Source organism: Eurytemora carolleeae, unplaced genomic scaffold (assembly GCF_000591075.1).
Source record: "Eurytemora carolleeae unplaced genomic scaffold, Eaff_2.0 scaffold545, whole genome shotgun sequence".
Classification (NCBI taxonomy): Eukaryota; Metazoa; Arthropoda; class Copepoda; order Calanoida; family Temoridae; genus Eurytemora; species Eurytemora carolleeae.
In genome coordinates this window covers 31631-49606 of record NW_019396435.1, presented here as the reverse complement: position 1 = coordinate 49606, position 17976 = coordinate 31631, and the positions used below count along the sequence as shown (strand labels likewise).

Sequence of the window (17976 nt, the reverse complement as noted above, 5' to 3'; positions counted from 1 at the left end):
ACTTTTAATGGTTTTTATCTGTAAAGTTTTGAACATTTATATACTATCAGAACTAGAAACTTTATCTGAATTCTTATCAGAACTCAGATACAATAATAGAACACAATACTAATACTACAGGGTAGAATTCAATAATACAGGGTATCCTAGAATACAATACTACAGGGTATCCTAGAATACAATACAATACTACAAGGTATCCTAGAATACAATAATACAGGGTATCCTGAATACAATAATACAGGGTATCCTAGAATACAATACTACAGGGTATCCTAGAATACAATACTACAAGGTATCTTAGAATACAATAATACAGGGTATCCTGAATACAATAATACAGGGTATCCTAGAATACAATACTACAAGGTATCCTAGAATATAATACTACAGGGTATCCTAGAATACAATAATACAGGGTATCCTAGAATACAATAATGCAGGGTATCCTAGAATACAATAATACAGGGTATCCTAGAATACTGAATATGGCTAGAATATTGAATATTAAACTGGTTGCTGTCTCAGATAGTAATCTGGTTGCTGACTAGAATATTGAATATTAACCTGGTTGCTGACTAGAATATTGAATAATAATCTGGTTGCTGACTAGAATATTGAATATTAACCTGGTTGCTGTCTCAGATATTAACCTGGTTGCTGACTAGAATATTGAATAATAATCTGGTTGCCGGCTAAAATATTAAATATTTACCTGGTTGCTGACTAGAATATTAAATAATAACCTGGTTGCTGACTAGAATATTGATTATTAACCTGGTTAATAGATAGAAAATTGAATATTATCCTGGCTGCTAGCTAGAATATTGAATAATAACCTGGGTGCTGAGTAATATATTCAATAATAACCTGGGTGCTGACTAGAATATTAAACAATAACCTAAGTGCTGAGTAATATATTGAATAATAACCTATGTGCTGACTAGACTAATAACCTGGTTGCTGAGTAATATATTGAATAATAACCTGTTTGCTGATTATAATAGTAAATATTAACCTGTTTGCTGGCTAGAATATCGAATATTTCTCTATTACTGGGCTGGCTCCTGAACAGATTTATTGGATAACTGGATGAGAAGAATGTATCTGATTTTGCCTAAACTAAACCTCAGTACTCTAGAGGGATAATTATTTATAAGTACAGTTGACTTGAGTCAGATTACAACCATGGAGTACAAAATATAAACAGTATCAATGCACATATGTACATTTTAGATATTTTAGACGGAGTTTTCAAATCTTAAGGATATAGAAATATCGACAAATACCTGGATATATGTCTTGTTACTAGTATAAAGAACTGGAGATATCAAGTATACCTGGATATATATCCTGCTACTAATATAGAGAACTGGAGATATCAAGTATACCTGGATATATATCCTGCTACTAATATAGAGAACTTGGGATATCAAGTATACCTGGATATATATCCTGCTACTAATATAGAGAACTGGGGATATCAAGTATACCTGGATATATATCCTCATACTAGTATAGAGAACTGGAGATATCAAGTATACCTGGATATATATCCTGCTACTAGTATAGAGAACTGGAGATATCAAGTATACCTGGATATATATCCTGCTACTAGTATAGAACACTGGAGATATCAAGTATACCTGGATATATATCCTGCTACTAGTATAGAACACTGGAGATATCAAGTATACCTGGATATATATCCTGCTACTAGTATAGAGAACTGGAGATATCAAGTATACCTGGATATATATCCTGCTACTAGTATAGAGAACTGGAGATATCAAGTATACCTAGATATATATCCTGCTACTAATATAGAGAACTGGAGATATCAAGTATACCTGGATATATATCCTCATACTAGTATAGAGAACTGAAGATATCAAGTATACCTGGATATATATCCTGCTACTAATATAGATATCAAGTATACCTGGATATATATCCTGCTACTAGTATAGAACACTGGAGATATCAAGTATACCTGGATATATATCCTGCTACTAGTATAGAGAACTTGAAGGAAAAATCCAGTTTTCCCTGTTCTTGAAGTGCACATAAGATTCCACCTGACAAAAAAATCAATTTCAATAGATATGAAAAAATATGAAATTTTTTTTTGTCTTAGATAAAATATGAAAGTAGGCAGACGTACAAAATCTACAAATTGCATGCACCGTGAATCGAAAAAAATAAGTTAGCATCAAACTAAACATTTAAATAATATTAAAAATATTTTATTAGTTGAAATCTTTTTTCTATTTGTCAAATCTTCACACTTGAAACAAGGGCAACTTTGTTAAAAAAAAATAGTTTTGTTAAATACTCCGTACATTAAGTAGGTTTTGATTGTGTACCTAAAGCAGCACCCTGAGAGAATGCAAGGATCCCATGGATCGGAGAACATGATCTAAAGGTTTCAGAAATCAATTTCAATGTTTCCTCTAGCTCAGCCTAAAATCAAACAGCATCTTAAAGAACATTCTAAATTACTATAAACGTGACGTGTAGACGTTCAGTGACCCTTCATAAGTTGAGAGGAAAGTCCAATTCACAACTGGACCCTTTAAACCTTCATATGAGCAAGTATGACCGAATTCTTACATATCTTGTCGGCAGAAACGATTTAAAATGTTGATAAAGGAATTAAGTCTTTGACACAAACTCTGAATTTATAATCCCTATACCTTAAGAACCCTATGTCGTAAATCTTTGATATTTCAAACTTGAACTATTTGATCTAACAGAATTCATAGTTTGAAATATCTAAGGTCTACGACTTTGAAATCTAAAGATATAGGGGTTAGAAAAGCAGAGTTTATGACAAAGACTTAATTCCTTTGTCTGCAAGATGCTTTAGATATTTAACAAATCTCTGTAATGTCACAGAGAATAAACTTCTTAATTAGAATTTATAAACCTGCTTTTTACATAACATTTGGGAGGATAAACTTGTCTATCTTATACTTTTTCGTAAAAAACTAGAAGGGTTACCATGTCTATTTGATCATATACTCTATGAACTAGAAGGGTTACCATGTCTATTTGATAATATACTCTATGAATTGTAGATCAGAAATATGTGACCTCATTTACACTCTATGCAATATTATAATCCAACAGTACAGTGTACATTTATTTTTATCGGCTGACCTCACAATATTTTCAGTGAGAAAAAGAAGAATATATTCGTCGTTGCTCATAATAAAGGTTTAAATGGAAACGTTGTGTATAAACTTGTCACTCTAATTTAAAGCTCAATTGAAATTATTTCTAAAATCCCTGCAGAACGAAATTTAATAAAATTGTCTCTGAACTACCAATCAGCGGTTCAACCACCGATTCAAAGCTAAACATTAAGGATGAATTTGAATCAGTGATTCAAATTTAAACCAGTGCAGGTAGGCCGTTCAAATTCATTAAATTCGATCCCTGAGAGATTATAAATTAATATTGAATAATATGAATCCAGAACAATAGTGATTTTATCATTATACAGTTTTCTGTATATTGATCATATTTATATTTATTATTAAAAAAACTAAAATATGTAGATAGATACATGGACGACAGAATTAAAATTTGTTAAAATTATTGCCTGATCATTTTTATAATTCAAAGCGAATTGTTGAATTTTCGTTAAAATGTTTGTATAATCAATCTTTTAAATATTAAAGAAAACTGAAACTTGAATCCAATGTTTTGAAGATTTATTTTATCTTCAAATAATTTTGGAAGAGTCCATTGAAATCTAACACTTCTACATAAAAACAGTGGGCCTATCTTTTTTCAAACAGAATACATGAATAGACTAACATAAGACTTGAAATAATCACAAAAAAAAATTTAATGATGTGAAATAACTAAAGGGTGTTCCACGAAACATGACAGTTGGTGAATAGGTTTGAATGTCGTCTTCCATACAATGTATTAGATATTAAAGGCTGTTTGCAGTTTATTTCGTTTAACAAATCTTTTGCTCAAATTCATTTTACTTTGAAGTTAATTTTACTATAGCATGACTCCTATATAATATTTTTATTATTATCTTTGGTATTAAACAACTTAACAAATTATGGAAGAAGACATTCTAAGCTATTTACCAACTGTCATGTTTTGTGGGACTAATTACAGAAAAGATAATTTGTAATAGGTTAATTTTTTGTAAAACATTTAAAAGCTTTTATGTGGAAATTAAGCTTAATATTAACAGAGAAAACTGTTTATCCACAATTAAATCACATCATGAACTTCAATTCATTTTCAATGGAATTGAGCCTTAAACTCTATTTTTCTAATCTCTATTTCTTTGTGACCTGCTGGTGTAAATCTTTGATATTTTAAACTTAGATTATTTAATCTAACGGAAGAAATCATAAGTCTCTAAAATCTACTACATTAAAAAAAGCTTTCTTTTATATCTGTCAATTGGTATTTAACGCTTAGTAAAATAGTAACCAAAAAAGGTTATGACTGTTTGAAAACTTCGTGACCTTGGTACCTGCACTATTATTTCATTTTTTTAAATGTATGTCTTTTCACGTAGTACATATATGTCTATTCACGTAAATATATGTCTATTCACGTATTTAGTTTAAAGGAATTGACTCTGATTTTCTAATCCCAATATCTTTGGAACCCAATGTCGTAAACCTTTGATATTTCAAACTTATATTTTTTGATCTAACAAAAGTCATAGTTTGAAATTTCAAAGGTTTACGACGTTGGAATCCAAAGATATAGGGATTAGAAAATCAGAGTTTGTTGCAAATAGTCAATTCCTTTATGTCTATTCACGTATTTAGTTTCTAAAAATCGGAGATGGTGTTCATAAAAATAAATAATAAAACGAAAAAAATAAACTTCATAATTTTCCGTTAGCCAAGAACTAAAGAGCTTATTTCATTAAAAAAAAGTCGAATTAGATTATTTTAATTAAATTCCCATTTGTTTTTAAAAATTTTAATATTATTTGGAAGTCCCTCCCTCTCTCTCCTCTCTTTTACTAAAACTACGTCACACTGGTTTATTTGGAATTTGCTCTTTCTGATCTTTCTTCGTAGAAAGGAATTTTTGCCACAGACTCTAATCTTTATATCTTTTCAGCCTAAAGTCGTAGACCTTAGATATTTCGAACTCTGAATTCTATGTGATAAAATAATCTTAATTTAAAATATTTTAGGTTTATTATATTTGCTTCGCGCCCATCTTCTATTCAATTTGTTAACATTTTTTTCTTTGAGGATTTTCAAATATTTGTTCGTGGATTTACAAAATTTGGATGGAGGCAAATTTTTGAAATTTTTGATCATTCTTATACCTTCACTGGGGTCGTTGGAGGTCCCACAAAAAATTTGGACCTGAACGGTTCAGCCGTTTTGACGTTTATTGGATAAACATAGTGAGATAGACAGACAGACAAGCAAAATATATATATATAAACAAACACACTCAAAGAATCGAAGATTTTCACATAAATCTGATAAAAATGAGTTTCTCTCTTTAGAACCATATTCAAATCTTCAAAAGAAGAGCAAATCAAGCATTCAAAACAAATCTAAAAACTAAAACCAAGGCCATTTCTGAAATCAAAGCTGGAATCTAGATTAGATAAATTATTCAATGTTAAGGAGTACTTTGATCTAAACTTTACTACATTTTAATGAAATAAATGCAAATTTACTACGGGTAATAAGCGAGTAATGCTGTTCCATTTTCTTACAATATAATTCCATGATTAGTACATCAATCATTGAAAATGTCAAATGTAAAGAGAAACAAATGATTTGCCCCGTATATTTATAAAAATGTTTTGTGTCAAAAATATTTTTATGGATCGTCGTTATTTTCAAAATGTCACAAAACACTGGGATAATCTAGAAAAAATTACCCGGGGTTGGGGAATAATCTTTTTATCGCCTTTTGTCCAACATTACCGACCTATGATTCCCCCAACAGAGGGAGGTTAAGTTACTTAACGTCCCTTGGGACAGTTACATAAACTAACCACCCACTATAGGAAGTGTTTATGAAAAAAATCGCGCATTTTCATCTCCAAAGATTTTTTGTAGACACAATTGGTCTTGGAAACCCTTGGTTAATTAAAATTCCCTTAACTTCCCTGTTAAGTATTTGTAAATAATTAACAGATCAGGAGGGAAATAAGAAATTGGACATCTAATGTCATGTTCCCCTACGCCTTTTTTTATTTTTAAATGTCTTTTACTAACTCCTAACCCCCCCCCCCGGGAGAAAAAATATTTAATTTCCACAATTTAGTAGTAAATGATCCTTTGAGGAATCGAGTCTTTGTCAAAATCTCTGATTTTATAATCCTTATATCTTTGCAAATTGCAACCCAACGTCGTAGATCTTAGCTATTTCAAATTTTAAATTCTGTTTGATAAAATAAACCAAGTTTGAAATATCAAAGGTTTACACAATCTGGGTTCCAAGATATAGGGTTTAGAAAACTTGTGTATGCGGCAAATACTTAATTCCTTGAACTCAAGCGAAAGCTCTTGTTGGCATTGATTCATATTGGTTTAAAAGCAAAAAATCCTATTGTTTAATAAATTAATTTTATTAGTTTGATTGATTGTTTGTATTGAATTGTATTTATACCTTCCTGTGAGTATCTTGAGATTCCTCCACCCCGTCTGGTTGACTGAACCACCAACCATATTCTTCATCTGCTATCTACAAATATTTAAAGGAACTGTAAGCGTAATTTCAAGTGACCGGCCTCCTTGCAAACATGCCAATGCCCGATTTACAACGGTACCATTGAACGCTTTGTCTGATCAAGTATGAATTAGATATTCATGTTTTTGTTTATTTAAACCGTTTTTTTTCATTTGTGGTTTCTCTGCAAAAGTGACTTGCGGATTTCTAGCTTATAATAAAGACTGGAGAAGTCATCAGAGTTTAACACTTAAACAGAAGAGGTGGTAATCTCTTCTTCTGGAGAAAAGATGAGGATTAAGGATAAGCTGACCTGCTTCTCCTCAAATATTATATACATAATTACATGTAGGAGAGGAGGCCAAGTTTTTCCTTCCAATCCTCAATATATAGGAGAGACAGGGAAGGAGGCTAAACAAAGGCTGAGGGGTCAAAGAGGCACCATTACACAGCTAGGACAAGAAAATACCCAGGCCCCTGCAGGTGTTCACTTTCATGCCCCTGGTCACTCCTATGCAGATAAATCCTTCATTCCCATAGAGAAGATCAGGTCCAGGGACAGGATGGTCAGGGAGGCCAGGGAATCATACTTCATACAGAAATTCAACTCAGTAAGATCAGGACAGAACAAGAAAACATAATGCTAATTGCAATCTTTTAATAAAAATTAATTTTGCTTGTTTTAAGCTGTATGTTTATGTTTTACCAATCGAATTCATGCATTTGACCGTTTTGCCGACGAATTCTACTCCCTTCTACCCTCCCCCCTCCCCACCGTATTCGCCCTTAAACCTTTTCCAGTCATTCAATAAACTCTTCAAAAGAGTAAGGTACGGTTTTCTAACTTTTTTCTTGTCTTAATAAGTTTTAAAATCCTAAATAATAAATACATCGAAAAAATTTATGAAATGTCGTCTTAACAATTTTTCAATTGGTTTCTTACTATTTTGCAAAAATAAATAAATTGCCAAGAATGTGCGGGAACAGTTTCATAGAGCACCATATAATTATTTGAATAAAAAACTAAATATCTGCAACATTCCATTATCAAAAAGTGAAGAATACGACATTTGATAAATTCTTTCGATGTATTTTTATTTCTTTTTTGCTTATATCTGTAATATTATAGGACGAACTACTGATGATGCCAAAGTTTTTGGCGAAATATATTGAGAAGAAAATGATGTAATTCTAAAGTGATAGAGAGTAGGGTTGGGATTTGCTTAAAAACGATCTAAAGTAAACAGTTTTCGATGTTAGAAAAACGACGTTTTCTTTAGAATTGTTTACCAGATTAAGGTTTCAAGGGTACCGTTGTAAATCGGGCATTGCGATCTTTGCATGAATGGTCACTTAAAATAACGCTAACAGTCCTTTTAAGCAGCTAAAAACTGCCTCAAACTTGAATTTTCTTTTCATTTTGTCTTGAAAACCTGATCTAACACTATATCATATTGATAGATTAGTCAATTTTTACAGGTGTATACAAAATCAGGTTGCAAAGATACAGGAATAAGAATATTAGTTTTTCTCAAATCTTTCTCGCTAAAAACAAATAATCTAAAACTATCAGGAGTTGGGACAACCACACCTTGAATTCTGCTCCATACATTATCCACCATTCACAATTAAAAAACATTAAAAAAAGAAACAAGTTTAAACATAAACATTGACGGCTCAACATTTGTAATATTTCGAATGTAATTGGTCAAATGAGCGCGCTTTAAAATAGAACACTTTCTTAAGAATTGTTGAAAAAAAGAGATTGAAATATTCGGAAAAATATCTGTGCATGCCTTGCTACAAAGGTTACGAAAGCATTAACATTTCTCTCTCCTGAACAGATTTTATTAAACAATATATTACTTCTCTTCTCAACAGATTTTGTTTTTTCTCTCCTGAACATATTCTGCTGAACAATATATTCCTTCTCTTTAAATTTCCTTTAAACTCTGGGACTAATTAAACTTTCTGTTCCCAGTAGAGAAATTTCTGTCCTAGCAACTATTACTAGGTGCAGCACAAGGTTATAATGCAAGGAAAGTTATTTCAGAGGTGTAAGCATCTTTTGTATTACAGTGCACTAATGTAAACACAAGACGGATGTCGAAGCCTGACATGTGATCCATCTTTCACAAAAAAAATCAATGAAATATTCTGGTCATAGGAAACTATTATGTGAATTATCTAAATTATCAAAATTTAATGCTTTCAACCTCCTAGGATACTAAACGAACACTGATGCACCTATTCTTGATTACAAATGCTGCCCAGAGAGAACTGGTTTCAATATGTACGCAGAGTATACGCAACTGCAATTAACTTTCCCTGCATTATAACCTTGGTGCAGTATAACCTCTGTTTAAAATGTACGGTACATAAATCAAAATACAAAGATAGGATTTGTACGCATAACAATACAAAATTGTACAGTTGGGAAACCATAGAGTAATGAATACCTTTGATTGGACAGATTTCCTCTGTTTTAAAAACAGAATTTTCTTCTTTTATTAAAATAAAATTCATAATCCACATGTTTAACCAATCTGTTACTTAAACAACCGGGAGAAAATTCATGAAGAACGAAATTTCAAAAATAAAATTCTAATATATAATTTGAAATAAATGAGAAATGTTTTTTTAATTATTAAATATTTGAAATTTTGATTTCATCTGCATTTTTAAAATACACACCATAATAATTTTCAGTCGCCTTTTTGTAGGAGGGTTTCTAAACTTTCTGTTACACGTTGGACAATCAAAAAATTAAATATTTTGTAATAACAAATATTGTTAAACCATAATATCTATTAATTATGTTTTATTCATTTGTGAACCAAAGAGATTTTTGTTGTTGGTTTTTCACTCGTTCTAATTTGTTTGAAATTAAAATTAAAGTTTTTTAATCCAGAATTAAGTAGGGGACAATTTCCTGATTTCTTCCGTGGCAAATAAGAAAGGTTTTACCCAGGGAAAATCGGAATTTTAAAATTAATATCATGTTTATAAATTCCCTTTTCTTAATCCATGATGAAATAAAATAATTCATAATATTAAAAAAAGGACTGAAAATATTTATAAAAAAAAAGAAATTTTGCAGAAAACAGAAAGACAAACATAAAGTTCTAAATTTTTTTAAATGAGAAAATTGGAGAAATAACTTTAATAAAGAAACCTTTAACGACGAGGCCCAAATACACAAAAAAACTTAAATTTAGTTTACCTTTATGCAAATTTTAAAAATAACCTGAATATATTTACAAATACAAGAAATTTAGCAGTAAACAGACAGACATGGAGTGTTTTGGATTTTCAACAATCCCTTTACTGTTGTGTTTATACAATCCCGTTACTGTTGTGTTTATACAATCCCGTTACTGTTGTGTTTATACAATCCCTTTACTGTTGTGTTTATACAATCCCGTTACAGTTGTGTTTACACAATCCCGTTACTGTTGTGTTTATGCAATCCCGTTACTGTTGTGTTTATACAATCCCGTTACTGTTGTGTTTATACAATCCCTTTACTGTTGTGTCTATACAATCCCTTTACTGTTGTGTTTATACAATCCCGTTACTGTTGTGTTAATACAATCCCGTTACTGTTGTGTTTATACCAAAAATCACAAAATGTTTGAAAAATCAAAGTTTATCAAAATGAATGGTTTGAATAAAGTCTACCTTGCGGAGAAGATATAAAAATGAATGGTTTGAATAAAGTCTACCTTGCGGAGCAGATATATAGATGAATGGTTTGAATAAAGTCTACCTTGCGGAGAAAATATAAAGATGAATGGTTTGAATAAAGTCTACCTTGCGGAGAAGATATAAAGATGAATGGTTTGAATAAAGTCTACCTTGCGGAGAAAATATAAAGATGAATGGTTTGAATAAAGTCTACCTTGCGGAGAAAATATAAAGATGAATGGTTTGAATAAAGTCTACCTTGCGCGGAGCAGATTTAAAGATGAATGGTTTGAATAAAGTCTACCTTGTACGGAGCAGATATAAAGATGAATGGTTTGAATAAAGTCTACCTTGTGCGGAGCAGATATAAAGATGAATGGTTTGAATAAAGTCTACCTTGTGCTGAACAGATATAAAGATGAATGGTTTGAATGTCTACCTTATGTGGAGCAGTTATAAAGATGAATTCTGCTAGTTTAGAGCAAAACTTCCTCACACTTCCAATCTTTGTTCTAAAGACGGGTCCAGACTGTTGGTATCCATGTAAACAGAGAATTCTTAACTTATTCTTCTCTTCTTTCTCCTTCTTCCCCCTCTTTTCCTCTTTACCCTTTCTTTCCTTATTTTCACTTTTTTCCTTTTTTTCTTGTTTCCCTTCTGGGATTATATCTCCTTCATTTTTCTCCATGACACCTAAACATAAGAGTATAATTGAGAAACAATCGAGGAAAGTTTTTGCTTTTTCTCATTCTTCATTTTTTAATGCATTAAGATTATGTTTACGCGAAGCTTTAGTTCCTGATTTAAACTTCAGGGGAAAATAAGTTAAATTATAAAAATAATTAAAACTTTTGAAATTAATATTAGTAATAAAGGGACGGCTTGTATAATTTCAAGTGATCCTCCATTAAAAAAGGCATGCCTGATTCATAACGGTTCCGTTTACACCTATATCTGATCAATATTGAGAAAGATATAGTAGTTTTTCAACTCTGAAAATTATCCCCATAGTTTCGATAGCATGTACTATAATAGAAAAGCCACAAAGGAGAATGATCATCTTTAAATGGAAAATTATGGGTATCTTGTTCATTTTTGACCTGAGCGTTGTAAATTAGACATGTCATTCTATAATGGAGAGCCACTTAAAATTACGTTTACAATCCCATTTTAGTTTAAAAAATACAATTAAAAAAGGCAGTTTCTCAATAAGATAGAACTGTTTCGTGGGTTTAAGATTCTGGATCCAGACTGAAATTCATCTACGGAATATAAATGATTATAAGCTGAAGGTTTAAATCCTTAAAGGTTCAGGAGAAATAAAAGAGTAACGGAGAACCTTGAACCTGTCCTTACTCTGTTATGATGAATAAAGCTCTCCGTGTTAGAGTTAAGCCATTAAGGAGTTCACAAATCCTGATATTAGCTCTGGAGACAAAATATAAACAACCCTTAAAGTGTTGGTCATTGATTGCTATGTAATAACGACTGGTACCGACATCCCAGTTGAAATTAATACGCGGTCTACGCGCTTTTTTGTTAAAACCTCGAGTCGGGTCTTAATTCAAGTCATTCCTTATAGTTTACTATCTGATACGACTGAATGGTTAATATGTCAAAATGAAGAATGGTTTGATGTAAAACACCGAGGTTTTCATCAGATATTGTAGAGATACTTGAGGTATAATATTAGCTTTTACAGTACGAGATCTTAAAGGGTTTCTATTTTCGACACTCTCCAACTTTACGTCATCATCCTGCTATATTATGGACGGGCCTAAGGGGCAACTTTCTGGATCCAGACTGAAATTCATCTACGGAATATAAATGATTATAGGCTGAAGGTTAAAATCCTTAAAGGTTCAGGAGAAATAAAAGAGTAACGGAGAACCTTGAACCTGTCCTTACTCTGTTATGATGAATAAAGCTCTCCGTGTTAGAGTTAAGCCATTAAGGAGTTCACAAATCCTGATATTAGCTCTGGAGACAAAATATAAACAACCCTTAAAGTGTTGGTCATTGATTGCTATGTAATAACGACTGGTACCGACATCCCAGTTGAAATTAATACGCGGTCTACGCGCTTTTTTGTTAAAACCTCGAGTCGGGTCTTAATTCAAGTCATTCCTTATAGTTTACTATCTGATACGACTGAATGGTTAATATGTCAAAATGAAGAATGGTTTGATGTAAAACACCGAGGTTTTCATCAGATATTGTAGAGATACTTGAGGTATAATATTAGCTTTTACAGTACGAGATCTTAAAGGGTTTCTATTTTCGACACTCTCCAACTTTACGTCATCATCCTGCTATATTATGGACGGGCCTAAGGGGCAACTAAGCGATTAATTCCTTCTCTATTCATATACCATCAACCCAGCCTATACTAAATTGTGATTTATTTTAGCATTTATATAAATTAGCATCATTTCTTGTATATTTTATGATTTTATGATAATGTATTAGTTTGAATATATTTAGAATAAACGCTTTATAGAATACTGTTAGTTCAGTTTCTGTTCTGGTTCTTCTCTACAAAAATGAGTTCGAGGTACTTTTATTGAATGATTTATATATATCTCTAAGGTTTCTTGAAATTTGTCGTCGCCAATTTGTGACGAAATTTCAAATGTAATGGCTATGGTTATTTCTTACTTTGTTTCATAAAGAACACAACATATTTAGCTACTGCTCAAATATGTCTTTGAAAATCATAAAGCAAGATTCTTTTAAATTCTTACAATTTACGAAAATATGCACAGACGCAGTTCATATTGCTATCTAGAATTAAATTGCTGGAGATTTTTTCGTTAAAAAAAGGAGGGGCTGGGGGGGTAATAGAATAGTCCTACTGAATTCATTATTTTTCATTCATTCAAAATTAAAAAACTAGTTCACTTTCTCGCTTACGCTATACATAGAACCCTTTAATAGCAATATCGGATCAATCACGCTTTCTTCCCCTGAAATGCGTGACTCTAAAAATCATATTTCCAAATAATACAAAAGTAACAAAAATAACTGATTGCTTGAAGGCAAAAAAGGATTAAATGTATTTATCTTGAGAGAATTATACAATTCTATTTGTTTCACAACGTGTTGTGTAACAACACGAGAAGGGTTGGGTTAGAAGGATTTCCCCACATAACCCAACCCCCGCCATTGTAAACTTTTTTTCGTACTATTTTTTATATCTTTATATTAGAAAATAATTTGAGTTGGAGAAGTTTTTTAAATTTTTTTATATGTCGGAAAAAAACCGCGCACCCTAGACTGACTGTTTTACAAGGAATAAGGAATTTTTTAAGTTCCTATATCTTTGCAAACATGATGCGCAGTAAACATTTGATATTTTAAACTTGAAATATCCTAGGTCTACGAAATTGGGTTGCTAAGATATTTGGATCAGCAAATCTGAGTTTGTGACCAGAACATAATTCCTTTATCAATTTTTAAACTTAAGGAGTTGTCTTTTTTTTACTTTTTATTGAAAACGCATCCACCCCTCTACCGACTATATTTATAGAACATTTGAATCTTTTGGTATGAAAGGTTATCATTGTAAATAAAATAACAAGTTTAGAAGTGAAAAAGAGAAAAACCGCATGATAATGAATGCAATGAAAGAGAAAGGTTAAAACTGAAAAAGAGAAAAACCGCAAGATAATGAATGCGATGAAATAGAAAGTTTGGAAATGAATAAGAGAAAACTAGAATGATGATGAAGAATGCAATGAAATAGAAAGTTTAGAACTAAATAAGAGAAAACTAGAATGATGATGAAGAATGCAATGCAATAGAAAGTTTAGAACTAAATAAGAGAAAACTAGTATGATGATGAAGAATGCAATTAAATAGAAAGTTTAGAACTAAATAAGAGAAAACTAGAATGATGATGAAGAATGCAATGCAATAGAAAGTTTAGAACTAAATAAGATAAAACCAGAACAATGATTGAGAACCAAGGAGTATGGAAAATAAGAGAGATTGAATCGACCCGGCCCGCCCTACCATATAATTATACATGCTTTGCAGACGGTATTCATTTGAAATATTTGTTTGGTGTACAAATACCGCGTTTTTTTTTATAAAATAAAAAAGTTGGTTTTATTAAAATGGCATAGTAAAAACCACATCTGCAAAGGTGGATGGATATTTGTTCAAACTACTGCCGTTTGAACTATTGTTCGTTTGAACTATTGGTGGTTTGAACTATTGTTCATTTGAACTACTGATATGACGTCATATTCTGTAGTTCAAATTAATAAAATATTTGCCCATTTGAATTATTCTCTTTAAACTTAACCAGTTTTACAATTTTGAGAATTGGCATGAGCCTCAAAGAATAGTTTGAATAAACAAAAAAAATATTCAAATGAAAATAAAAATAGTTTAAATAAACATGAAAATAGTTCAACTGAACCAAAAAAAATTTAAAATGAACACTGCAAAAATAGTTCAAATTTAACTAAAATATTGTTCAAACGTGTGTATTAATCTGGGTTAGGTTTTTTATGGGTCAAGCGCTGTGACTAGGATAAGTTCAAATGCACGTATAAATAGTTCAAATGAACCAAAAAATATAGCTCAAATGTCTGCATGCATTATTTCAGGGTTAGGTTAGGCTAAGTCAATTTCTGGGCCGAGGGCTACGGCAAGGACAGGCAAGGGGGCCGAGCGCTGCAGCTAGGACATACTAGGGGGCTGAGCGCTTCGGCTATTAGTTCAAATGAATATAAAAATAGTTCAATGAACCAAAAAAAGTCTAAAAATTGTTTTGTTACTGTAAATAATATTTCATTCAGACTCATGAATTTATTTGAATTTTTAAGTTCATTTGAACTAATTTTTTGTTCATTTGAACTATTTTGTTTATTTGAACTGTTTTAGTGTTTATTTGAACTTTTTTATGTTGGTTTGAACTATTTTTTTTGTTCATTTAAACTATTTTTTTTTGTTCATTTTAAACTGTTTTTTATGCTCATTTGCACTATTTTTAAGGGTCATTTGAACTATTATCTTAATAGTTCATGTGAACAGTAGTTCAAATGAACAGTAGTTCAAATACACAGTAGTTCAAATGAACAGTACTTCAAATGAACAGTGCTTCAAATGAACAGAAGTTTAAATGAACAGAAGCTTAAATGTACAAAAAAAAAATAGATCAAATTGGCATGAAACAAACTCGTTTGAACTATTGGTTGTTTGAACTACTCACATGGTGCCGGGCCATGTGCAGTAGTTCAAAGGAACAATAGTTCAAACGGCGGCAGTTCAAACATGACAGCATCGTCTGCAAACATTTATAATCATATTGTAGGGCGGGCCGGATCGATTTAATATCCCTTATATTCCATACTCCTTGTGGAGAACGGAATAAATACATGTAATTGTATGTACACTGTACAGTGAGGGAGGGAATCCCCTGACGACAAGAGCCTCTGCTTTGCAGACACAAGCCTCACCTATGCAGACCGTGCCTCTGCTATGCAGTGAACGAGCCTCCGCCATACAGAACAGCTTTTTTTAAATCTTGGTTTTTATGGTGTAATGAAAATAGTTAAAAATTTCTTTTTTTTACAAAGTGTCATGAGAGGTTTCTCAAAGATGAGAAGTATTTATTAATTATCATAAATAGTTCCTAATTATGACTTATAAAGTGGTATATAAAACTTTAAACATTCTTTACATGAAAAGAAAAATAATTAAAGAACAAAATTGGAATTGAATTTAATTTCATCTTTTATAATCTTTGATTTAAGCAATACCTTTCTTTGTAGTTCAAATTAAATCTAGAAAATTTGTATAATTTATTGAAATCTTAACATTTTTCAAAAAAGTATTGTTTAAATCAAAGATTACAACAAAACAAACTAAATTTACCCCAGAAATATTTCTCCAAATATCTTCCTTTCTGCATAAGAAATGTTTAAAGTTCTAGTATAAATCTTAAAAACCACTTTATGAGTCCATATATGTTAATATTCTATATTCCTTTTACCCTGATATTCCTTATACTCCTTGAATGAAGGGCCACTTTCAAGCACGCTCCAGTCCCATAAAATATACTAAATTATATTTCCAAAAATACTTTTATATTTCTTAATATCCATTTTTTGCTCCAAGGCCTACTTAAAAACGGCAATTTTTAAAATTGATTCTAGACGGGATGTAGATAAAATCATAATTGTATCTAATTAATTTTGAACAAAAGTTAAATGAGTTGTTTTAACTTATTGTTAATTCAGTATATATATTGATTAACTTTACAATATTACTTTTTAATACAGCGTACACTGTACACTGTAAACTGTACTTTGGCCTATACTGGTATCCAAGTTTAAGAAAATCTACATTTTTAATTGATTTATAAAAAACCGTGTGCATATAACAGTTCACAGTAATTTTGTTAAAAAATTTAAATTTAAGATATGTCGATATAGAAAGTCATAACTGGCGTGCTACTCATTTTGATCCACCCTGTTAAAGGCGACTTCTTTTTCAGATATGGTTTTATTAACATGTTTTTTGTAAAAAATCGTTTTTTTGCCGCATCAACAAGGGCGTATACAGGGACGGTAAGGGATGGCAGTGCCCCCTAGACCTTTATAGGGGGCGTAGCCGCCACCCCCCCCCCCTAGAACTCAGAGCTTTCACGCTTTTCAAATCTTAAACTCAAGAGTGGAGAACATAAAAATAATTAGTTTGCTGTTCATTCAGTGCAAGAAGAAGATTATAAATGTGGACCAGAGCCACCATCACAGATGTCCGAATGAAAATCTATTTAGAATGCACATTCATCCTAATCGGATGGGCGCTATCAGGGATAGCGCCGTAAAACAGTTATTTTTGAGTTTGGAGGTAGTAAAAGACCATTTTTTGTTTTTTTTTAAATTTGGATTTAATTTACTTAATTCATTGCACCGCCGTTTTGTAATCTTTATTTTTATTTAAAACTAGCTGAAATGTCAGGCCTTGCTCATGGAATTTAAAAATCGAATAAAAACAAAAAAACTTAGATTTTATTTAGCTTATGTTATCCCCAAGGGTATCCATGAGTTTCATAGCAAACATATAAATGAACGAAGAAATTTATCATATATAGATTACAATTGTACTCCTATTTTTTTCAGAACAGAAACTTTTACACATAATTATAAAAATATATATAAACATATTATAAACATATTATTAAACATAATTATTTTCTGGACGTTTGTCCTTTTTTTCATCACATAGAATTCAAGTTTATGTTGAGTTTTTCATTTTCAAAAATGACTTTTTCTATCTCTAGTTTAAATACTAATTACTAACATAACAGTATAATAAAATGTCGATTTTTTAGAAACAATACTTTTTTCTGCTAGTTTTGTTTGAAAGTATAAATAGTAAGGATATGTTGAGGAAAATATTAAGAAAACAGAAGAATTTTAATTAAAGAGCAAAACTTCAAAATTAGAACTAAAAGTTGTGACGTGAAATAAACTTTTCTTATATCTAACTCGAACCATAGAAAGGATAAAATTAGCTCTTTACAAATGCAATCAGATGTACTTTTAAGTAACTACATATTTGAATATTTTTTCTAGCGGG

At 31.1% G+C, this 17976-nt stretch overlaps 1 protein-coding gene across 2 annotated transcripts in view; it reads right to left on the bottom strand.

The window, feature by feature from the left end:
• Positions 1–285: 285 nt before the first annotated feature.
• LOC111703274 (esterase OVCA2) overlaps positions 286–17976 on the bottom strand; it is an 18342-nt gene continuing 651 nt past the window's right edge. Inside the window, exons 1-6 of one of the 2 annotated variants that reach the window (XM_023475167.1) lie at positions 11737–11800; positions 10820–11073; positions 6634–6708; positions 2367–2463; positions 1994–2078; positions 288–1067 (exon numbers count right to left, since the gene is read on the bottom strand). In XM_023475167.1, the coding sequence (XP_023330935.1) occupies positions 944–1067; positions 1994–2078; positions 2367–2463; positions 6634–6708; positions 10820–11068 (630 nt within the window). In that variant the 5' untranslated portion in view covers positions 11069–11073; positions 11737–11800 and the 3' untranslated portion in view covers positions 288–943. Of the gene's footprint in view, positions 1068–1993; positions 2079–2366; positions 2464–6633; positions 6709–10819; positions 11074–11736; positions 11801–17976 lie in introns of those variants that run through there. The other variant, XM_023475168.1, reaches the window with a different exon arrangement.